At 42.1% G+C, this 25549-nt stretch overlaps 1 protein-coding gene across 1 annotated transcript; it reads right to left on the bottom strand.

Annotated features, from left to right (window-relative positions):
- Positions 1–1383: 1383 nt before the first annotated feature.
- LOC308073815 (transient receptor potential cation channel subfamily M member 2-like) lies at positions 1384–25366 on the bottom strand. The gene is made up of 26 exons (XM_080412986.1): positions 25049–25366; positions 22444–22517; positions 21769–21937; positions 21264–21444; positions 20327–20493; positions 19934–20114; positions 19768–19829; positions 19470–19670; positions 19237–19348; positions 17623–17744; positions 16946–17287; positions 16580–16690; positions 16169–16298; positions 15629–15774; positions 13466–13578; positions 12228–12326; positions 11744–11969; positions 5985–6103; positions 5754–5886; positions 4968–5139; positions 4221–4401; positions 3186–3367; positions 2575–2707; positions 2298–2385; positions 1909–1996; positions 1384–1577 (listed from the first exon to the last, which is right to left on the bottom strand). The coding sequence occupies exons 1-26, from the start codon at positions 25148–25150 to the stop codon at positions 1546–1548; spliced, it is 3666 nt and encodes a 1221-aa protein (XP_080269112.1). The 5' UTR covers positions 25151–25366; the 3' UTR covers positions 1384–1545.
- Positions 25367–25549: the final 183 nt, after the last annotated feature.

The following is a 25549-nucleotide window of genomic DNA, read 5'->3' as shown; positions in this document are numbered from 1 at the left end:
GAAGGAATGGCACCCATTTCACATTAGCCTATTATAGCACCAACAGGAGGCCACAATAACCTACCTGACCTGGCGGAGACCTGTGCTCCGAGGAGCACTTTTTCTAGTTTCATTATCAGTTACACAGAAACAGGAATGAAACAAATGAGGGGTGATGAGAGGATGGCAATAATAATTATAGACCATCCTGAAATGGAAACGTCACAGGTTCCATGTCAATAATAGCTGACCTTGCAATGTGTCCTTGAGCAAGGCAGATTATTGTTAGTTTCCCTTATAGCAGTGTCAGATAAATGGCTAATTGTAAGTCAGTTCGAGATTTTGTTGAAACTGCTTACCTTGGTTCCCTGTCTGACCTTTGCTTTCATTTTTTCAAAGACCTGTTTCCCCATGATTCTTGTAAGCGTCACTGGAAGGAGCTCATCAGATTGGACAGGCCCCTAAAGAGGACGTTTCAAAATCAAAACACATTATACTTCGTTGCATGACCGCGTCACTTGACAAGAATCAAGTATTTTTGTCGTCCGTATCACTAAGTATAAATTAACTTAACCATCTTAAGTCAAAGTATAATACATAAATTAAACCCAAGTCTAACCCAGCCAATCTGAACAAAATGGTTAACACAGCTCTCAAAACGAAGTGAACAAACTGCTAAGCTCACCCCATGGCAGGGTCCATGTCATTTGAGTCTCATTCCAAAGAGCCAGAAACTCCAAAGAACATCGCTCAGCATTTTTTTTCGTGTATTGGTAAACAAAATGCTCTTCCCCTGATGCCTGTTCTCCCTCCTGGGTTTCTTATGACAGGGTTATGACAGGAAAGATGAGTAATATGACATATCAAAACATGTTTGTTATAATAATACTTGTTATTTAATGTCACATGTCTCATATGGTATCATACCTGTAATTATCCAAGAACAGAGACTCTGATCTGTGAAGGGCATACCTCAACACTGGTGCCTTATCAGATGACACAAACCCCCTTAGGAGCCAGGATGTAGTTGATTAACTTTAAACGTGATCCAAGAAAAAACTATTTCCAGCTCTGAAAGCAAAACTGTTGTCTTCCTTTACGTAAAAACATACCTTCGATATTTTCAGAGACATAAAAAGGGGGCATGTATGAGGTAAAGCTGACCTAGAAAAGAGAGGATATTACTTATTAAATCCAATAAACCCAAACGGTTATCATGCAGCAGTCATCTAGGACCAGCTACAAAGTCTCAGCATTGATTATTGAATGTCCTCCCACGGCACCTTCTCCTCAGGCACAGGAAAGCCATTGACATTGCTGTCTGGGTAATGGAACTAACGGGCATTCACATGAAACTTGTCACAGTCTCTTTCTGACATTTCAATAAAAGAGAGATCACGCCAATTTGATAAAAAAGAATGTTTATTAAGAGTAGATTTGGCAATTAGACTCCATTAGCATTTAAAATACATAGATTATGAATAGGAGAGAAAGCCCCCATGGAGTCTAGAGTAGACGCTGGTGGTGGCAGTGCAGAAGAATCGACCTCCCTTCGGCTCTTGGACATCACGAGATGGAGGTGGGTTGCTGTTCGCCGACTGAAAGGAGAATGACAAGTTAGAGGCGGTGATATTTGATAGAGCGGAGCCCAATCGCTGATTGGCTGGCTACAGATTGGTCAGTATTGCTCGCTTAGATTTGTGAATGGCAGCGTGGGAACGGAAGTGACGCAGAGTATAGCGAGGCGCTACGACATATAGGCCTTAGGTCTTCTTTATTGAATTTGCGCTTAGAGCTCTCCTTATTTCTGGGGAGTCACTTTTTGAGTCTGTATTTAATACTGGTGAGGAGACAAGCGCAAGCAGTTGAGGCAAAGTCGTGTCAAATTCATTGTGTGATGCTTTTTGTCAGTGTATTTCAGATACTAACTCAGTTGTGGTGGGTCCTCTTTGGCCACACGACCCTGAGATTTGAGACTGTCCATAATCCACTGCAGGGCTTTGGCTGACTGGAAGACCTGATGAGATGAAAAGAACTGGGTCAAATACTGTCACTCACAAGCATCCAATATACATGCACGATTGAGCGAGTCAAGAACTATGTCAAGTTGTGAATCAACCCTGCAGTCATACAGTAGCATAACAGTGACTGCTTAAGGCTATTTTACTTTGTCGTATGCCCGTATCGCTCGACAGAAATTAAACGAGTCATGTAGAAAACACATTGTTTTTGTCAAGCGACGTGCGATGGCAGCAGCTTATTAGCTCTCATACAGATACAGATGCAACATCAGCAATAACTGAAGATGGGCTGACAACCTGCTCCTCAAGTTGAACTAGTCTTTTCACCAAGGCAGCAGAGCTTCTCTTTTCCTCCTGCTCCAACTTTTCTGTTATGGTGGTAACCCTGAGGACATAAACAAGCACATACTTTTAACAAGCAACCTCTGGAGTGAATTTAAAAAAGAGGGAAAAAAACATGAGAGTACACTACAGAGGCACAGCTGCATGTTGCATTGCCACCTCAATATACAGTATGTATATTTCCAGTCAAAGTGCCCAAGGGAGCTTCTAGGGAGCTAATAAAGGCTTTTACTTTTGAGCTGTGTCTAGAATGCGGCGCTCCATGCTCTGACTCTGAGAACGCCTTGTGGACACCAGGTAGTTGTCCTTCATTAAGGCCTCCCAGGACAGCAGTTCCTTTTCTTCTGCATTAGGCAACTCATTCTCTGAGGAAACACAGGAATAAGCATTATTACATTATAAGTGGGACAAATTTTACAATACCTTTTTTTTTACCCTAACACTCACGGACCACGACACATAAAATTCCCTCATTCCATTTCTCTCTCACATACAAACACAAAAACGTGGGTTTTGTTAACTTTTGGGGACATTGCATTGACTCCTTAACCTAACCTTAAGCATAGCCAATCTAACCAATACCCTAACCTTAACCCAAACCTTATGAAACTTCAGTTAAATCCAAATGGGACAGAAAGTTTGCCCCCACACACACACCCACCCACCCACCCACCCACCCACCCCCACACACACACACACACACACACACACACACACACACACACACACACACACACACACACACACACACACACACACACACACACACACACACACACACACAGTTCACCAGTACTCCACTACTACTTTACAATTGTAAACGTTAACTAACTTGGCACTTACTGAACTCCTTAGATTTGATGGGAGGCTTGCGCAACACCATGCGCCTGATGAAGATGTAGAGATGGCTGAGGATGATGAAGGGAGGAGGGGCAGCGGGGCGGCTGTAGTACTCCTTGATCAGCTCATACCTCTGGAACTTCCAGATCCTGTCCGTGTTGTCCTGCACCACCTGGAAGGTAAAGCTGCGAATGAACAGAGAGGAGGAGACGAGGAAAAGACAAAATATTGGCGTCAATCCACGTTTACACCCACAAACTTTACATAATAATTGTTCTACTTGAGGTGATCGTTTGGCTTCAGATGACTTGGATTATGCTGCATAAGCTGTATGGAGTAATTTTATTGTGATGTATTTGCCCTTGGTGGAGCTGTAAAGAACTGGTTATTTTTGACTACAGCTGTTTAGGATAATCTGCTAGAGTTGTGCTGGCAACCTCCCTTAGTGTGATGTGGACAAAGGAAACTCACCTAGCCTACATTTCAATTGGCATGAGGGAGAATTTGGAGTTTTAGGTGAACTTTAACTTGAATTTGAAGCGCTTACTTACATACATACCTGTTTTCACATATGCTATCAATCTGAATATAGGTATATATCTTTATTTGATCTATTTAACCTGTTCTCTATCTCTATCCCTGGTTTATATCCCTTTGCTCTCACTCTGAGATTTCGGTTATAGGTGAATTTTGGGCGAAAATGTGCGGTTTTCAGGTGGATTTTGAGCGTTTTGGGGCATTTTATTGTTACTTTATTTCGGTTTTAGGGTTAAGCAAGAGCTAGAGAAGGTGCTGCCATCCTGAGACGAAGGAGGAAAATGCAACTTTCACTTTTATAAATCTTTTTTATTTTTTTGAAGGTGCAGGCGGGCCGTTCATAATACAATTTAGGAATGAAGCCAAGGGCCGTATAAAATTGGTCCTCGGGCCGCAAATGGCCCGCGGGCCGGACTTTGGACACCACTGTCCTAAGTGATTCAGTCTCTGTCATGCATATATGATTGAACCAAAGAGCACAGATGCTCAAGGTGAACTCACTTGAAGATGGCTATGAGGAGGTTGAGTAGCAGTATGTTGGCAAAGAGCAAATAAACACAGAGCAGGATGATGGTGAGCCACTCCGGGAATGCTGGCATCTGGTTGTCATTGAGCACAGGACACTTAGGCTTGAGAGGATCTGTGCCATTTACACTGCAGGAGCTTATGTCAAACCCAGCATCTATAGAGGAATAAATACTTAACATGGTGACATTTCACTCCCAGCAATGGGAGTTTGAACTACAGAAATGTCAATACGTTTAGGATAGAACTACAGCATGGCGTTGAATACAGTGTCTAAGGTGTTTTAAAGGCAAGCAGACCTCCAGAATAATTGTCTGAAGCTAGAATCCTATCTGTCTGCTGTGGCCTGTGCTACCACAATGTCACTTCAGTAATGCTTTCTCTAAATGTACTTACTTATGTACTTACTTATATATTATGATTAAACTTGAAAAAAGTTCCAGGAGTTTGAAAATGATCATTATTTGTTTGTTAGTACAGTACACCATGCAGCTCAAATAAAAAAAAACATAAGCGACTGGAGTCCCTGGTGGCTAAACCAGCTAATGAATGACCAAGTACATATTCGCCCGTAGCTTAGTGGGTACAGAGGTCATCTGGTAATCATAATGGCACTGGTTCGTGAATGGCATTTTCTCTGTTTGTTCTATCTCCACCTATCTCCATCTAAATGTTTTAAAATAATGTGTAATAACAGGAATAGAATGGTCCTTCTGCACTCACTATCAATATTTGAAGGGACATTCCCAAAAATGGTGAGGTATGGTTCGTACACAGCACCCCGGACAATCCAGTCCAGCCGGTCCTCGTTGTGTACGAGGATGGCCTGTTTGGCCACGCCATACGCCACCACCCAGATACTCAGCAGGAACATGAAGAAAAACATATCCGTCATCTGTGGGGTGGAGAGGCAAAGACAAACAAGAGAGATGCAACAATTGGAACAATGGAGGATGATAAGAATACAGTATGCTTAGAAACCAGGTGCCTGTTACATCTTAAAGACAGACAACAGTCACAAACTAGAAGCACTGATGTCTGGTATCAGAATGGAAATATGTCCACAACAAGATACCAGGGTTGTGGCTCTTTCGGAGTGGGAACTTTGGGGGGGGGGGGGGGTGGGAGGGGTAACATACAACATTTCTTGAATGCTTTTGTTTTATTGGCCTGTATGTAAAATAGAAAATACCAATAAAGAAACCTTGAACAAAAAATAATAATAATGGAAATATGTCTGGAAACATTGTTACCTTTTGTATTTATTATAACAATTTACAAACAACTGCATTTCAAAACTTTCACTGGGAAACGTTGTATTACTCTGGTTTTCTATCCTACCAGGATAGAAAACCAGCAGTACTTGGGAACTCAGAACCAATATTGTACTAGATGAAAAGGTGTTTTGAAGCATTATGCTGCCAGGTCTACATCTGCTGTCAGTTTAGCCATCAGTGTCAATAGTCACAATACCAGAATGGACTATCCCTCCCTCATCCATCTTCTCACCATTCTCCTGACAATGATGATCTTGGGGCCCAGGGTTCTACTGATAGTGAAAATGGCCATCAGACGGAGGGAGAAGACTATGAAGTCAATGCAGAGGAGGATTTTACCTACATAGAACAGCTCAGTCTTTAACCTAAAAGAGAAGGAGAGCATAGACAGAGTCGTTTAGCAAACCCAACAACTTGTTAATCTTTTGATTATATCTGCCTTTCTCAGAGGGGTGAAGCTCACCTAAAGGCAAGGCCGATAATGAAGAGGACAATGGAAAGCACATCTAGTATATTCCCCAACTCATTGATGTACATCCTTGCCTTCTTACGGAACCCGAATCCATCAGGGTCATGAAAAAGCTGAAACAGGAAGGACGGGCAAAAATATAAACAATGCTGTTTTAATGCGGTCATCAGTTCATGAAGTGATCCTCATTGTAAAAGCTGTTATTCATTGTTTGCAGTGGTGTTAAGTAACTAAGTACACTTACTCAAGTACTGTAAGTACAATTTTGAGGTATTTTGACTTTACTGGAGTATTTACAAATTTCTGTACTTTTACTTATACTCCACTACATCTCAGAGGCAAATATTGCACTTTCACTCCACTACAATTATATGAAAACTTTAGTTAGTTACTTTGTAGATGTTTGATTATCCTGCAACACAGAGTCCATGCCCTTTCTGTACCAAAAACTTTAGGTACAGCTCACGGCCAAAGCAGTGGTCCAATTCACTCCCAACTTGCTACAAAAATCGCTCATGGCTTTTCTGACAATACAATCTAATTTATTTTCCACTTTCACATTTGTCTCCACTTCTAATAATCATAAAGTGTTTGCAATATTTCAGCTCACAGTTTACTTCCGGGATGTGTGCAACGTTAAAATTATCACAATCTGGCAAGCCAATCATGTGCCCGTTTCACATCCGTGAAAAAGGGGCGAGAAACAAGCGCTGGCGTGGTCTATGAAAACGAGACCAAAAGAAGCGACCAAATAAGCCCAAAATCGCTTATGAAATAATCGGACCTGGCAACGCAGGCTAAGCCAATCAGGTGCGAGAAACAAACAAGCAAGCAAGTGCTGCACTGGGAGTGGGGGGGGGGGGGGACACTCGCGCTGCGACGCCATCAGCATTCCACTGTTGTAAGGATAAGGATAATTCCTTTTAACAGGATGTTCATGAAAGTCCTTGCGGGCTTGTTTCCAATGAGGGCCTGTGAGCAATTAGGGGTTAAGAGTCTTGCAGGACAAATTTCATTTCATCGACACATATGCTGGCGTGGCCTGGAATCGTACCTGGGGCAACCAGGGCCTCTGGCTCCCTAGGCGGGCTCACTAACCACTCAGCTATGGCCGCCCCCATGTGTTGACTACAACTCATGCTACGAACAACACGTTGAATGGAGATGCACTATTTTCTTATACAAACTAATCATCATGTCACGGAGAAACCGAGCACCAACATCATGCACTTGCATCGCACTACAGCTAGAGAAACAGGTCGTCATTATGTCAACATATATGTGTGTGCGTTTGCATGCGCAGATCCGTACACGCACGCACGCACGCACGCACGCACGCACGCACGCACGCACGCACACACACACACACACACACACACACACACACACACACACACACACACACACACACACACACACACACACACACACACACACAGTGCGTTGCCTGCGATGTGTGCGAAATAAAGCCAAGAGAGTTACTCAAGGGCTGCACCATGTACAATTGATTCACATAACTACAATGCTGCGCTCCTCCTCAGTGCAGATCTCCGCAAATCAAGTTCTCTACCCAGGGCCCGCAAACTTTGCCAGGCAGCCATAGCCACTTGGAATGGGAAAAAATCATAACTTTTCAAAGAATGTTAACTAATCTTCTTCAAGAACAATCTGAAAATGTCAATGACAGTTGATCAAGCCTAAAGTTTCTATTATCAATATTAAGGGACAAGGAATGACAGATAGAGATCTCCATATATGGCCATATCAGTTGGATTACTGGTACAACGTAGCTGGTGGATTTGCGATGCGAGGTGGACGCTACGTCAACTAGCCCAAAAGTAGCGCGCGCGCGTTTGTGTGTGTGTGTGTGTGGAACACGTGTGCAAACGTGCACAGAGACACACACAGGGGGAGAGAGAGACAGAGACGGGGAGAGAGAGAGGGGAGAGCGACAGAGAGAGAGGAGGACAAAGAGAGAGGGGAAGGGGGCGAGAGTGGGAGAGAGAGGACCGTGGATCTGGCCGATCTGCGCTGCAAAGTGGGCGCTACGTCGCGCTAGATGTGAGGCCCACGCAGCGGGCCGAACTTCTAGTTATTACAAAACATACGTGACCCACTTCAGCCCTATATACATTTAGGCCTGAACTGTCACTACACCTTGGGAAAACTGAATCCATTCTCTTTGGGACCAAACATTCCCTCAGACAGATGGATGTAAATGATTTCAAGGTCAAAGTCGATGACACAATTATCTCTAGCAAAGAAGAGATTACCTATTTGGGTTGTGTTCTTGACAAATACCTGACAGGTGAAAGCATGGCTACAAAGGTGGTCAAAAGAGTAAACCAGAGAACCAAATTTATGGGCAGAGTTTCCTCTTTTGTCAACCCTCAGGCCCTCAGGACCCTCTCTGGGGCCCTGATTCAACCACTTTTTGACTATGCTTGCACCTCCTGGTACTCCAACACCTCAGTGTCACTGAAGACTAAGCTTCAAACCTCCCAAAACAAACTGATTCGGCTACTCCTCGGATTGGGGCCCATGACCCACCTTTCTCCCACCCATTTTGCCAGCCTAGGCTGGCTCAGGGTGGAAGACAGGATTAAACAACTAAAAATGGGACTGGCCTTCAAAATTGTAAATGCAAATTTGCCCGATATGCCCCCTATTCCCGCATATCTGAGTAAATACCTCCAAAAGGTTAGCGACACCCACAGTCACAATACCAGAGGGAGCGTTAACAACAATTTGGTACCACCCACCCATAAAACAAACATGTGCAAATTCTCCTTCTACAGCACTGCCACCCAGGATTGGAATAGTCTAACTCCATCCCTCAAAAAATGCAGTTCGCTGGGCTCATTTAAAAGAGCCTTAAAAAATCACCTTTCAGGAGGCCAAAGGAGGAGGTAGTACCATTTTCCCGTTAGACAGCAGACCCTCCCCCCCCTGTTCTTGTACTTTTTTTTTTTTTTTTGGGCGGTGAAACCGCCCCTATAAGTGAGGTTTGGATATTTGTACAACAAATCCTGCGCTGTGATTGGCCAAAAATGTACCCCGCCTAACCCTGCACCGTGATTGGCCAATCACAGTCTATTCAGGACTGTGATTGGCCAGTGTCACATGACACATGTGCATAGCCCTATATAAGAAACCATAACTTTAAAAAAAACATACATTTGTTTTTTTTAAGTTATGGTTTCTTCCATCATAAAGAGTGTTTCAATAAATGTATTTATTTTTTGTACATGATTGGTTGACTCCATTCAGTATTGTGATTAGCTAGCAAGACACCGCCCACTTCACACAGGGTGTGATTTTTCCCCTCTTTTCTATTTTTTGTTGTTGTACATAGTGTTATTTTTTTTGCTGTTTATTGTCTCCGCCGAAGGTGGAGAATATGTTTTCGCTTTGTGTGAGCAAACATTGTTAGCCAAGCTAACATTGGGCAAGCTCCACGTGACACGTGTCAATTTGTTGACACCAATGCCTCTGATTGGCTAGAGGGACGCGTGACGAAATAAAATTCTATAAATAGGTGTGTCACTTCAAAAAGCTTCTACTTTTTGAAGTGAGGTAAAACAGGATCAATCAGATTTGATTGGAACAGTACCTTCAGTAAGTCCAAGTCACCCGTCTGTGCGTGTGTGTTTCCCTCTGAGAACACCTAACATTGGTCAAGCAAAGGCGCAGAAGGCCAAAGCTAAGAAAGCATACTCATCTACAATTGTAACGTAGAAGAGGACTAGAGTTGAAATGATCCCACAACAAAGCCGAACTCTTAATACGTGTCAATATGTTGACATCAATGTCTCTGATTGGCTAGAGGGACGCATGACGAAATACAATCCTATAATAAAAAGGTGTGTCACTTCAAAAAGCCGTTTACGTTTTTGAAGCGAGGTAAGACAGGATCAATCAGTCTTGATTGGAACAGTATCTTCTAGTCCAAATCACCCGTCCGTGCGTGTGTGTGTCCCTTTGAGAACACCTGACATTGGTCAAGCAAAGGCGCAGAAGGCCAAAGCTAAGAAAGCATACTCATCTACAACAGTAACACAGAAGAGGACTAGAGTTGAATTGATCCCACAACAAGACCGAAATCTTAATACGTATTAATATGTTGACACCAATGCCTTTGATTGGCTAGAGGAATGCATGACGAAATACAATTCTATAAATAGGTGTGTCACTTCAAAAAACCGTTTACGTTTTTGAAGCGAGGTAAGACAGGATCAATCAGTCTTGATTGGAACAGTATCTTCTAGTCCAAATCACCCGTCCGTGCGTGTGTGTGTCCCTCTGAGAACACCTAACATTGGTCAAACAAAGGCGCAGAAGGCCAAAGCTGATCAAACACACCAATCAACTGCTGAAACTGTTCAAAACATATTTTTAAACATTAGAAGACAAAATATGATTTTTAAATCATTTTTTTTTTAATAAATATTTCTTTAACATACACCTTTTTATTTAACTACAGTATATATCTTTTACTCTACTGTATCTCATTAGTTATTGCTATGATAATATAATTGCTATAGTCTGCTGGCGGAGACTTGTGCTCCGAGGAGCACATTTTCTAGTTTTGTAATGATATTTGAACTGTGGTGCCACTATATATGCCTATGAATTGAATACCAAGGCCCTCATTGGAAACAAGTCCGCAAGGACTTTTATGAACGGACCTGTTAGACAAAGTATTTTAAATGTAACTGTGCTGTTTTAATTTTTTTGCCTAATAAAATATTCAATCAAAAAAAAAGGCCATTTGAAAATGGCCTAAATGTATATAGGAAGAGGGAGAGGCAAACCTCTCCGGTGATAAAATGGCCGAAAGAGTGGTCAAAAAGGTCAACCAAAGAACACGCTTTTTGTATAGGATTTCCTCTCTAGTCAGTAAGAATACCTTGAAGATTCTTGCAGGGGCCCTCATACAAGGTCATTTCGATTATGCATGCTCCTCATGGTATCACAACACCACTAAGTATCACCACTCACTTTCAAAACTGCCCTAAAGAAACACCTTCAGGAGGCTGCAATTCCAAACTGACCCCTCTCAAAGTCTTAACCCCCCCCCCCCCCCCCCCAACTTTTTTTCTTGTACTGTACATATTTCTTATGTTTCATACCAGTAACCTGTAAGCTGATTGTATGACGTTCTGTAGAGTAGTGTATATCTGTCTGTCTCTTATATGTCATCATGATTTGTGTGCGTGGGAACTCATTTTAAACAAGCTTAGTGCTTTATGAGTTATCCAGTTTAGTAGACCTTGTATTGTGAATTGTACTTCCATGTACTGTTTCTCATGTCTGACTAAATAAAGTACATCAATCAATCAATCAAAATAACCGATCTATAAGCTCACAATGCGCCGCGATGCGACGCATTGTGAGCTTGTAGATCTTCTATTTTCAAAGGATTTTTATGAATTTTATACATTTGAAAACGGACATTCTGCATAATGAGTACTTTCTACTTTTGGTACTTAAAGTATATTTTGATACCAATACTTTTGTACTTTTACTCATGTAAATTTAGAATTCCGGACTTTTACTTGTAACAGAGTATTTCTACAAAAAGTATTGATACTTTTTGTTAAGTAAAACATTTGAGTACTTTTTCCACCACTGATTGTTTGTCTGTGTTTGTGCACATGCAGTATGTTATGCGTGAATTTCCGCACAGATTGATATTAATTTTTTTTAATTTAAGCTGCTTTGATGGAGTCAACCCACTGCGGTCGTCTTACCTGTCTGACCTCCTCACACACTAAAGAAGCGAGCCAGATGTAGAGCAGAATCTCTGTCCAGGAGGGCGTGACCTGGAAGTCAACCATCAGCACCACGGCAAACAGGAAGAGGAAGGCAAAGTAGGACACGATGTTCCAGTAGAACTTGACCTGAGGAGAGCCGTACAGGCTGACCAGTCTGGACCAGCACCCCAGAGGCTTCAGGGCCTTCAGAAGGGGAAGGGTGCTGAGGAGAGCAGCAGAAGTCACTGAGCTTAAATGGATATCCCTGTAAACGCCCTTGATAGCCAAATGTCCACAAAAGTTATTTGTTTTTGTGCCAAGAAACCACTCAGAGCCAGGTAAGGAGTGGATACCAGCATGTACTGTATGTACAGTAGAACACTATAAACATTCAAACACACGTAGCTTGCATATACATAGCGTTCACATTTCTGCCGTAAGCATTCAAATCATACAAAGCACACAGCTATTGTCCACTTACGGAACAAAAGACTTTCTCAGAATGGAACTTCCTGTAACAGTCTCCATGGTGATGATCTCCTCACTCCGCTCTGCTTCTCTTTGGATGACTTCATCACGTCTTTTTTTATTCACAAAGAAATGTAAAACACATGAATACTGTATAGAACTCTTTTAGGTAACAATTGCTATGTATCCTAGGTCTATAATGCATTATAATTATACTTATAATGCATTATAATCTGCTTATAACACAGTATAAATATAGTTATATAGTTAGAAGAAGAAGTATTATCATATTTCATAATTGCTGGACACACAGAAATTTTTCTTTGCAAGGATCATAGGGTTTGATTGATTGATTGAATACTTTATTAACATTTTGAATCAGTGCAATGCAGGTATGCTAAAAGGATAACACATTGTGGTCCATTGTGTCCATTGTGGTCCTATGATCCAGGGTATTATTAATTGCCATAGTTGTAATACATTATAATAATGTATTATAATCACTGTTATAATGCATTATAGTGTGATTATAAGTCACTATAAGTGGCCATGGGATGCTTTAAGTAAAGCAATTACATTCCTGAAACGTTTTGTGTTGTTCTTGCACAAATGTGATTCTATTTATTTTATTTAACTTAACTTAAAGCACCCAATGACCATTTATTGTGACTTCACACACATAATGCATTATAATAGTTAATATAATGCATTATATAATTATTATAATATATTACAACTATGATAAAACTATGATCCTGGTTAAAAGAAAAAGTCTGCCAGTGACCAGTGATTATGAAGTATTATGATACTTGACTTTTTTATAAGTCATTATAAAAGGTTATAATTGGATTATGAGTACTTATAACTGTAATTATGAGTGTTATAAGTAGATTTTAATGCATTATAAGCATGTTTATAAAGCATTACAGACATGGGATGCATAGCAAGTGTGTTACCTCTGAGGTATACAAAGTTTGTGCTTCACTGCCACCATGTGCTGATAGATGTGTACAACATCGTTTTGATAATAATGACTTCTAGCACTGTTGTATTACAAAGCAACTACATATCTATAAAGAATATTATATAGGCTATAGCTACGTACGTACCATTAGGATTATAATACATGATAGCTCATAACAATTAATTTATAACAGTGAAAAATGCAGTTTTTACTTGAATATTGTTATTTTCAGCGAGCCACACGGCATACCACAAAGTATAAAGGAGGCTTATAAGAATACCCCCAACCTAAAAGCCAGAAAACCAGTGTAGATAAGGGGGAAGAAGAACATGCAGGTCAGTACTATCCACACAGGATTGTCCACCGCTAGCTCCCCACACCAGATCTGGGTCAACAGAGCCTGAGGGACGAAGACACTTCAACTGGTTAGATCATCCATCTTTATAAGCGAAGCATCAGAAAGTAATATCTACACATCATTCTCTATTATATTCAAATAGAGATTAAGACAGATTTATGTACAGCATTTTGTGTAAATAATCACGCAGGGGTCATCAACATGTCCGCACACGGACAAACGTGTCCGTGGCAAGACTTGTCCATGTCCGTGGCACATTTTGTATTTTGGTTATAATGTGTACATATCTATCCTAAATATTCACAATATATTTTTTAGATAATTTGTTTGGATGATTTTGGTGACTCGTAAAGTGTCAGGATGACATGCTCATTAATACGCTGCAGGAGATTTGTTGTGTTGGTACCCGTACATGATTGCATCAGGTGATGATGCAAGACAAGACAGACAGCTAGAAGTAATATTTGCTAATAGCTGCCTTAATTCTTTCATTGTTCCACTGGCATACCTTACATCATACCACCAATGCATGGTCTGAGACTTTCTCAACAACATCGAGGTGCATCGAATACTTCTTCAGCTTAACGGAAACCACAACTCTTGAAACTAACAAATGAGTGGGGCAGTATGAATTAACACTGGATTGACCCTGGCAGCATATCAATGGTACACGCTACTACTATTTTTTCAACCACATCTAATGAGACAAGACATCAGTTGAATGCGTTTGGGAACAGACCTCATGAGACAAAAGACATAGTATACAACACATTATTTTGGATGGAAAAATAAAATGCAACCACAACTGACACTTTCTGACAAACCATAAATCATTTGACCTTTCCAGCAGTCCCTGGGAAAGCTGAGAAAAAGGAACTGAAATCTCAGCCACATGTATTTGTGTACCATACATGGAACTGGATAGAGCCCTCTCATCATTATTCTACTGTAAGTAGAAAGAAAGAGAACTTGAAAAGACACTTGCGGACAAACCACACATCATTTGACTAGACATTTCCATCAGGCAGAGAACTGAGAAAAATAAATAAACTAAGAAACTGAAATTTCAACCATTGCCATGTAAAAATATCAAGTCAAGTGCAATCATCAGTATGTTACACTTTTTCCATAATTATACATACCTAAATGACTTATTCTCTTGGCATTATTTGAATTAGGGGTCTGTAATAAGATGAAAAAGCGTTGGCTAAATAGATCATGCCCACCATGAAACTGTTGGGGCAGAGAGGGGGCCCTTCTGTTCTAACCTTCTTGAATTAGCACTCACGTCACGAATGTGTTTCGTGTTGTGAGCTTGTAAATCTATTAAATGTTTTCAGATTATATATATATATATATATATATATATTATCTGAAAATGTCAGTTTCTTAGTTTATTTATTTTTCTCAGTTCTCTGTCTGCTGGAAATGTCTAGTCAAATGATGTGTGGTTTGTCCGCAAGTGTCTTTCCAAGTTCTCTTTCTTTCTACTTACAGTAGAATAATGATGAGAGGGCTCTATCCAGTTCCATGTATGGTGAACAAATACATGTGGCTGAGATTTCAGTTCCTTTTTCTCAGCTTTCCATGGGACTCCTTTGTCAGAAAGTGTCAGCTGTTATTGCATTTTATTTTTCCATCAAAAATAATGTGGTGTATACTATGTCTTTTGTCTCATGAGGTCTATATATATATATATATATATATATATATATATATATATATATATATATATATATATATATATATATATATATATATATATATATATATATATATATATATATACACACTGTATATAGTGGCTCAGTATTTGTGGCACTAGTGTTTATGCTAGTTTTAACATGTGCAGCACACTGGCATAGACACTATGGCACATTAAAAGTCCATTTGTTTACATTTAGCGCTAGTCATTTGGGTTTCTGGTAAAATTATTGACCAGTTATTTTTTGTATGTCCGTAACAACATTGATCAAAATGTCTGTCACAAGCTGGCATGGTGATGACCCCTGAATCACTGAGGTGCTGTTTTAAGTTTTATATACTAGAGATCTTTTAAAGTCACATAATAATAAAGCTGAGGGTACTGTACCTGCACCCCTGACTGAGCCACAAAGCTTTTGTCATCTGCCTCTAGGGCCAGTCTAAGGCATGTGGTCGACCCCCAGGACGGTGAGACTCGAACCAGCAACTTTTGTGCTCGTTCCTCATCACAGCTATGGCACTCGCTGAACACACCTGGAAAACACATACACGCACACACACACACACACGCATGCATGCACGTACACACACACACACACACACACACACACACACACACACACACACACACACACACACACACACACACATGCCCGTGCGCGCACGCACACCCACACACCCTTTTAATTTCAACAACCCTCAGTTTGATTTAAAGTAGACCACGGACCCCCATTTGAAACTATTTTTTATCTCTGAGACCCCAGTCTACAATGTAAAATCATCAGTGTTAATTTAATTCTGAGAATGTACATGGAGTAAGGGTTAATTTGGTTCCTAACAGTCGGTCATTTAGCAGGGGATCAGCTGGAACCCTCTCTAGACCCAGACCCTACGTGGGGAAACAGTGGTTGAAGACGTGGTGGTGTACCTATGGCATGCCTCTCATAGTGATCGGCTAGCTCTTTCATTCCCTCCGCCTCGTCTGCATCGCCGACCTCTGAAGCCATCTTCTTCAAGATCTTACTGGCAGCCAGAGCAGCAGATATGCCGTCTCTGCACTGTACGTACACACACACACACACACACACACACACACACACACACACACACACACACACACACACACACACACACACACACACACACACACACACACACACACACACACACACACACACACACATATATACTGTACTTATGAGCAGATGTGCATACGCACACACAAGCAAGTAAAGATTCATGCTTTCATGCCTGATAATGTATAAGGCCATGGACCTCACTCATATTAATTTTGCTCGTTAAAAAAAAAGGCTGCCGTGTGAATATCGACATTTATCACCTGCTCCCAGGCAATTTCAGCTAAGTCCTTATTGTTCTGGAGCACAGCCCACAGGAAAAGGTCTCTCCCTGGGTCTCTGAATGGCTCATCTGTTCGTTCTCTGTGCTGGAGCTGAAGAACAGGAACAGAAAGTACTGTATACAGTAGCAGATTAATTTGAAGATAATATCATTATATTTCATTGAAGTTACAGTAGTTTGGTAGCCAATTAACAACCATATCATACTGTAGGTGTGGCCTTCTACATGGATGTCATTGTCTATAGTGGTTCAGTTAACCTTCAGTGTTTTTATAAACGGACTGCAACATGTTGGACAGATAGACAGAGAGAATGGCTTGCTGTCTGCCCTTTGCTACGCTACTCACTGGCACAGAGGTGTCCTGACTGTCCTCGGTGTCATCACTGTCCATGTAGAGAGAGTGCCTCCGCTGCCTCGTGGTGGACAGAGGGTAGAGCGGCTGGGTGAACCTGCCCAGCAGGTGGCACAGCTCTTCTGAGACGTGATCCATAGAAATGGGACGATTTTTCACCCGCTTAGCCAGCTTACGGAGGAAGTAGCAGCTAGGCAGCTGGTTGTAGAGTTCACATAGTCTGTCCTTCTCCTGGAGGAAATGCCTCAAGGACACTCCGTTGTCCAGCAACAGATGGACAAACTGAGGTTTGTCACCCACCAGTGCAGAGAACATGGCCTGTTCGAGTTCACTGGACTAGAGAATGGACAGAAAGCATGACAGGAGGATGGACATTGTATAAGCTACAGTATACAAATCATTTTCATGACTATACTTGCCATTTTCTGTTGGCTGTTAGACTCAATTGACTGAATTTCAACAATAGCCGAGATATGTTTAGTTGACCTGGAGTCTGACATACTGTAACCATCCAATCATCCATCCATCCATTCATCCTCTACCACATATCCGGTCTATCCGGAATTAACAGTTACAGCAGAGAAGTTCCCAGACCCGGGCCACATTTGCTAATTCTGACTGGGGGATCCTGAGGCGTTCCAAGGCCAGCATGGTGATATCATGTTATGTACCTTCCATTGGCTCTCCTCAGTGAAGATCTCAGTTTCAGCTATGTCTACACGGTTCCAGGCCACAGCCAGCTCCATTTGTCTCTGCAAGTTCTTTCTGCACAGGGACTCACTGCTCCTGGAGGCTAGGAGGACAATAAAACGTATCTACATGAATGTTTTTTGACTGATGTGATTATCCAATTAGTCTAATGAGATGCCAGTTTGCTCAAGGATACTTGAAAAGGGGACAAACTCTGCGAATACTAATGCCCTTTAAATACTATTTATAATGTGTCATTCCTCTGTGGTGCTACACAGATTTCATGTTAACTGGAATGCAACCGAACACAATCAAGGGACAGCGATATTGACCTGATCAAAAATATAGTCTATCAAAGCCAAAATACTTCAGAAAATACTTGTTTAGGGCACATGATCAGACTGTGTAACAAGGCCCAACTTATAAACAATAGTTTGGAAAATATTGTAAACACTTTGTGGGCATTTCAGAGCATATTAGATCAATAACAAGGGGCAGAGCAGGTTTAGATAAAGTGATGAATCATCATAATCCTAGTGTGAGTCTCTGTGTAGTGGAACATTAAGGATCTACATTTTAGATTAGTATGCTTTAATACCATGCTTTATGTCTTATTGGGTTAGACTAGTCGTTTGGAACATCAGCAAGAGGCAATGTGAGCTTTACACAAGCACTCTATGTCCTTTATACATTTCTCTAGATAGAAACGCTGTGCAAGTTATCTTACAAAAAAAAATCTGCAATGTCTTGGGTTTCAAACTTCAGCACATTTGATATAGCAGTTTGGTCACTACGTTTTTCTGAGAGGGAAGGGTACACCTGCTTGGCACAAAGCCCATCTGTATCTCTGTTGGTCGGTGCTGTACACTGCATTCCTTTATTACAGGAAGGGATTGAACATCTTCGATTGTGGTCAGCCATGTCATATGCAACCATCCAATAATACACATACATAAAGGATACCATTTAGCGGAAGTTCTTTCCCAGGATGATTCCCAATAAGTAATAGGTAGCAGGTCCTGGGTCAGAACTACAGACATGAGGCCCAGACCTTACCATTATGGGAAATATTTTCTTTACCCTTCTATTTAACCACTTAAACCCTACATACGTAGTTGACCAGGGTCCCCAGGACTCTATACGTCTGCTGACCCCCGCCCCCCCAACACCAAATCCCTTTCCCAAAAACAGTGGCGTTTGGTGGATTCTAACGTTGACCGGGCCAGAACCGGTTTGACGGCTAAACTGGTTTTTAATGGCCACTCATTAAACAATTCGGCCGAATGCAAATGAGACCCATTTGAAAACAAAGGCGACTTTCTGTGGTCGGCTACAACAGAATAGGGTGAGGGGCTGCTAATGTTGATTTTTAGTTTTTTTTTTCCCCTGGATCTTGCCCCTACACAGGGACAAGCTGGGTTTACAGACCGGGCCATGGCCTCGTTGGCCCCAATGACGATACGCGCCTGCCCAAAAATAGCTGATCTACGAGCTCACAATGTGTGAGCTTATTGATCTACCAACTTTGCTGAATGTTTTCCCCAGAATAGGGACACTAGGTTTCAAGTAGTTAAAAGTACTGTATGCCAACCCACCTTTAAATAGTGCTTGAAGAATGGCCACGTCCAAATCCCCATGCTTCTCCTCATTGATTCTGAACACTGTCAGCAGCTGACTCAGCTGAGGCATCCCGATAATGTCCTGTATCTGGTATAGAGAATGTACTACAGTTAATTACAATGTCTATGTTTTCACATCATAAACACATTGCTCACTGATCTTGCTAGAGCTCTGAGCACTGTTCAGGCTTTGAAGCCTGTAATGTTACCTTCTTGGTCCAATTTGAGATCTCAAGGTGAGAGAAGCCGTCATACTCAGCACCAAAGAATTTCTTCAGAAGCTGATGTATGACGGCATCTGTGACACCCATTATGGTCATCCCCGCCACGTTGGCTATCACATCCGCTATCCGACCTGAACCCTCCAAGATCACACATGGCGTGGCATTTTTCATGGCATTGAAGATGGTCTGGGTGAGGAGAGAGACCGTCAGAAGAGAGAGAGACATCGAGGCAGGCTGACAGACGGACAGAGACAGACAGGTATACATGGATGATATGACTCACATTTAGAGTGCCTTCTCCTCCATCCAGAACTACACACACCACTGGGATTTTCCCGCAACTCTCTGGAGGACAACAACATCAGTGTCACTGACAGGATGGACAAAAAGGGCACACCTCCTCCCACAACAAATATTGCAATTATAAATTAGTATGTGGACAACCTCACCTCTGTTCCCCAGAGGCTGCTGGTTGATGAGTTTCTCCAGACGGCTGCGCAGTTCGATCTCCACGCCGTAGCGTTTGTGAGTCCCGTCGTCCACCAGCAGGAAGTGAGAGTGGTTGTTGTCGAGGCACGACAGCCGGCCTTGTCCTTGCTCATCCATCACATAGTGAGCAGGGAAGCAACCCTGGGGAAGAGAAAGGAATAGAACAATAAGGAGATATTAGAAGAAAAAAAATAAAGAATAATGATGAAGTAGCTACCCATGAATGGATGTATTTTTAGATACTTTGAATAAAATGGGTCTAATCAAGTAAATCCTTATCACATTACATAGTTTCAAGTTAATGTATCTAATGCTCATGATGCAGGTTGAAAATACTCATATGTAAGCCTTACATCTGGATGCACCAGGGATTCCCTGTTATGGAGGGTTCCCCAGGTAGCCACTCCAATGGTCACTATCTGTTCCTGTGTGGAGCTGCTACTCAGGGCGTAATCCCTCACAGCCCTCCCTACATGTTTCATCACACCTGTATGTGTACCACCTGTGATGATCCATGCACCTGCACACAACATGAGGAGTTGGGACCAAAATTAGTGCGCTGCATACAGCAGAAGGAGCGAGTGCATTCTCCGGCAGCGGCAACAGCCGCGGAACGTCCGCGGAACTTCCGGTGGAGGAGCGGAAGCTCCCGGCAGTGACTGCCGGCGGTGGAGCGTCAGCTGCCGGCGGAGCAGCGGAACTGCCGCGGAAACTGCCGGTGGAGGAGCGGCAGTCGCGGAACTGCCGGTGGAGGAGCGGCAGTCAACTTCTTTTTCCGCCGATAAAGTATAGTTTTGGACCATGACGGAGGCGCGCCGAATCAGCAGACCTTGAGGCCAAGGAGTCGCGCCCGAGCGCCTCCAGGCGCGAGTGCCCGCGACGACCGGCCGATGGTCTGCTATTCGACTAAGCGCCGTCCGAGTTATGTACCGATAGGCACAGAATCGTAAATAATATTGGTGGGGACTGCGTTACACAAACGCAGCACACTCCCAAAGCTGACGCCACCGGCAGCTCCAGCCGCCGCCGCCGCCGCCGCCGCCGCCACCGGCAGCAGCCGCTGCCGGAAAATGCACTCGCTGTCCCTCGCATATAGGTCGAAACACAGCAAACCCATTATATGACACTAGAGGAATGGAATTTTGAGGCGAAGCTCTCTACATACACAGTTTACAGGCACGTGATCATCCACTAATCTCTCTTCCAGACATTTTCTAGTGTCCTCTCAGTCTCTTTCTCTAACCCTCTGACTCTCTTTCCATCATGATTTTTATCTCTGTCTGGGCTGACCTGTTGTCTGGGCCACTTTGATAAGGCCTCTGTGGAACATGCCCTTGAGATGAGCTTTTAGGTAAAAGTTCTTGGCTCCTCCTGTGACCGAGATCAGCAAGTTGGGAGGTGGAAGATTCCACTGCTCTGTCAACAGCTGGTACAGGACCTCCGGAGAGGTGTCTGTGGATACTCGCACATACTACACACACACACACACACACACACACACACACACACACACACACACACACACACACACACACACACACACAAGCGCACACACACACAAGCGCACACACACACACACACGCACGCACGCACGCACGCACGCACGCACGCACGCACGCACGCACGCACACACACACACACACACACACACACACACACACACACACACACACACACACACACACACACAATTCATAGCAATGAATGCAAAGAATGCACATTGCACACATGCACAAAGCTGAAGTTATAGCTCTGTGAAAATAACAACAATACATTATGTTGTTGAGTATCTCACCTTGCCAGTTTTCTGTGCCTGGCCACCAAAGTTGATGTGTCCAAATGCATCAGTGGGTCTTTCACAGACATGCGTGTCTTTGTTCCACGACTCTCCCGCGAAGTCCTCCGGCTTCACAGCTTCATCTACATGATGTTTCTTGGGGTAGCCGCACTTACACACACCCTCTCTAACGGAGAGGCCAGACCCGAAGTTTATTCATTTACACAGTCAAATATTGTACACTGTAAAATCCTCTGAGTCCAAAGAGTGTGCAAATGTAACCAAATCCATTTGGTTACATTTGTACATTCTCAGAGTTACAAATAGATACATGAGCAGTGAGCACTGAAGCTTTTACTGAATAGGCTAAAATGCAATGCAAATTCCTGGAATTGGATACCATGTAACATATTAAATACTATGCAAGACACAGATAACGTATGATACATTCATAGTACATTCAGTAAATAAATAAATAAAGCTAAAAACGTCAAGCCTGTTCTAAGACAATGCTGCAATATTTTATTATTCTATCTTTTGAAAGAGTTGCATCCTTTGAACTAGAGGGCAACTGATATCACTCCTGTGATGGCATGCAAACAGTAGCATCAACAGCAATGACAAGGTCAAGTCAAGACCTACAGTCATACCTCACCCTGCTTTTCATCACAACACTCCCAGTATACACCCTACCCGTTTTCCTCTTCATAGAAGCAACACTCCTTCTTCTTGATGTTTCCCCTGATCCAGGAGGATAGACAGCAGCGCTGAAAGGAGGGAGACAGACTCAGGTACTTGTGCTGTTTGCCACAGCATGAACAAGGTGAGGTTCCACTACCTCAGCTTCCCCCATCCTGCAGATGGTAGACACGGGGCAGACCGATGCTCCTCGGATCTGGGATGGGCTGCAGTTAGGACTGAACTGCTAAACATAAGTGCAGGGTAGGCTCTGCAAACAGCTACTGGCTAGCTGCACCTCCATTCTGCATTGGTGATGTCACAGCAGAGAGATAAGTGAGGGCTGCTGAGACAGGCTGAAATCGCATGCCTCTATTGTCTTCTATTGTTATTTGTCACTTGCAGATTGAATGGCTCTACTTACATGCAGACACAGCCCTCTTACATGGAGCATGTGTGCACTGAAAATAGCCGATCTGCAAGCTCACAGCTCATGATGGAAGAAGTACAAAATATTTTTACTTAAGTAAAAGTATCAATACCCTAATGTAGAAATACTCTACAATACTCTACTATACAAGTAGCCTACAAGTGCGGTATTCAAAATTGCAGAGTGTCCCGTTTCACAAGTTATCATAATGTCTAAAATGTATAAAAATCTTTTAAAAATAGCCGATCTACAAGCTCACAACGCCTCACATTGACGCGTTGTGTGCTTGTAGATCGGCTATTTTCAAATAGCCAACGTTTAAATAGGGCTGAAGTGGTTGAGGATGTAAGAATAATCTAAATCTACAAAGTAACTAAAGTTTTCAAATAATTGTAGTGGAGTAAAAGTACAATATTTGCGTCTGAGATGTAGTGGAGTAGAAGTAAAAGTATAGAAAAATCGAAATACTCCAGTAATAGGTCTATTATTGCAATAGTAAGGTCTATTATTTTCATAACAATAATAATAATAAGTGTGCTTATTATTATGTTCTGCAAGCACTTAAGTTGCTCAAACATATACGTTGCAAAGCCTGTCTATTAATAATAATAAGAAGTAATAATAATACTGGCACCCGCGATAAAAACACAATGTATTGACACAAGGAATTTACAGTCACACTTTTGTGGATTACAGTAAAATTGTAATGACAATCACATCATTTAATTCCGAGATGAACTCACTGAGAATCCATAGCATTGCATGGACACCATATGTCCGACGTTTACTTATAGGCTCTAGTCTTTGATTGCCTTTCAATAAAACCATATTTGATGGACATATGTATCACCTACCTGTTACTGATTTGAGAGAATTGTATATTATTGTAATCAGTTCATTATTTCCTGCAATTTGGGAACCCATCGCCAAATGAAAAGGAAAAACAGCGCCCTCTGCTGTTTTTTACTATCTCACTTGGCTCTGGGAGGAAGTCGACGTAGCACACATACGCAAGGAAACCGGGGTTTTGGTCTGCCTTCAGCCTTTCACTTCCGGTGGTGCGACTATGTTTTCATTCCCACTAACAATATTTCTACATGGAACACTAACACCACTTCTCCCAGAGAACATGGATCGTTTTGGTTATAAGCCCACTTGTTTCTATGATGAAAGAGCAAGTTAAAATGTGAATATCTTTCCGTGGTTTTGTCTGCTCCGAGGACGCTATTGTTAAATGAGTTTCGGTTTGTTTCTAGTGGGGAAGGATCGGCAGACACGTAAATCCCGCCCACTACATTTGATTGGGTAAAGCGCGGCCTGCTTCCTGATCTGAAGGCACGCCCACTTGTAGGCCAGTGCGTACGCGATATGACGAACCCCCCCGACAGATTCAAACGCAGAGCAGAATCTGTTCTAGAGAGATTATTTCCTGCGTAATCTATGAATAAAACTGAAGTGTCTATTGGAGCGAATGGCATCGCACGGAACAATTGTCTTCTTTGAATAGACTATCATCTTATATAAACATAATTGACATCTGCTGATAATAGGAAAATTATAATCACAGACATTCCTGGAGAATTAGAGGATAGAATGTTGTGTGCCAGGCTGTGGGTGTGTTTGGATATGCGCACAAGCGCATTGGAAATTTGTATCGTATTGGACCAGTCCAACGAATAATAATAATATTATAATAATAATAACAATCCTTGGATAGCATCAATTTCTCCACCATAATAAAGAAAATGATGAATGCACATAGGCTATTATGTTGCATAATCCCAGTAAATATGTCTCTAAACATGGCCTGAGTACATTTACTCAAGTACTGTACTTAAGTACAAGTAAAGTAAAGTCATCCTAACTATCTTGTGGCCTCGAATTAGTATTTTGTGGGCTCGAAATACTAACTTGTTCCCTCAAATTAAGTAATTCGAGCGAACGAAAAATTCCCCTCAACGGCCACTCCAGGGCTCCGTAAATACCTACTGATACAAACTGATTGACAGTATGAAATGGAAACAAAATTGAAACAGAAAACAATCTATTCCGCAAATAGCTATATTACTAAAATGTACTGCAGATATATCATTCTAGCTGGCAAAGTGAATGACTTTCTTCCTGCTCAAACCACACTTGATCTTAGGTTTTTTAACATTTGAAAGCATGCAACAGAAGTCTAGCAATTACCTGGTCAGTAGTAGAAAGCAGTCGATTTGGACGTACTTTCCCCAGCTCAAGCTGGGCATCAGCTTCCTGTGGGTGAATTTTGCTTTCAGATCTCGGCAGCATCTCTGAGAGTTTGGACCAAACAATGTCATGGTCTCTTTTTTCCACTATGTACTGTACAGTATGTACTGAGGAAAAGTGGAAACAAGTAACACAGGACCCATCCCACCAACAATGTTATACTAATTTCCCAAGAATTACACAAACTGGCACTTTTGTATTTCTTATCCAATTCTGATCCAATTTGATTTCAGTAATGATGAGATCCCAATGATAACCCGCGGCTAGACACAGTGAATATAAATATGCTTCCCTTATCTCACACTGTAAAAAAGGCTCCTCCTACTGAGAACAATAATAGCCACCCTCCCCCTGTTTGCTCCAACAATCTAATCCATTTTGTGAAGAAGGCTTTTTGTTGTACAGTAAGGTTTCACATTACTTTGCACAAACAAACCAAGG

The sequence above is a fragment of the Gymnoscopelus braueri genome, assembly GCF_963280865.1.
Source record: "Gymnoscopelus braueri genome assembly, chromosome: 18".
NCBI classification, from domain to species: Eukaryota; Metazoa; Chordata; class Actinopteri; order Myctophiformes; family Myctophidae; genus Gymnoscopelus; species Gymnoscopelus braueri.
Note: the sequence above shows the minus strand (reverse complement) of the source record. Positions and strands in the feature narration are given on the sequence as shown.

Bases quoted from the DNA above. Each gene is read 5' to 3' on its own strand.
- LOC308073815 (XM_080412986.1), bottom strand. From the start codon at position 25,150: ATGCTGCCGAGATCTGAAAGCAAAATTCACCCACAGGAAGCTGATGCC. The intron at 22,518-25,048 runs GTAATTGCTAGA...CCCTCCTTTCAG, and splicing joins TGCTTTCTACTACTGACCAG to CGCTGCTGTCTATCCTCCTG. The intron at 1,997-2,297 runs GTTGTCAGCCCA...TCATCTCATCAG, and splicing joins TAGTTCAACTTGAGGAGCAG to GTCTTCCAGTCAGCCAAAGC.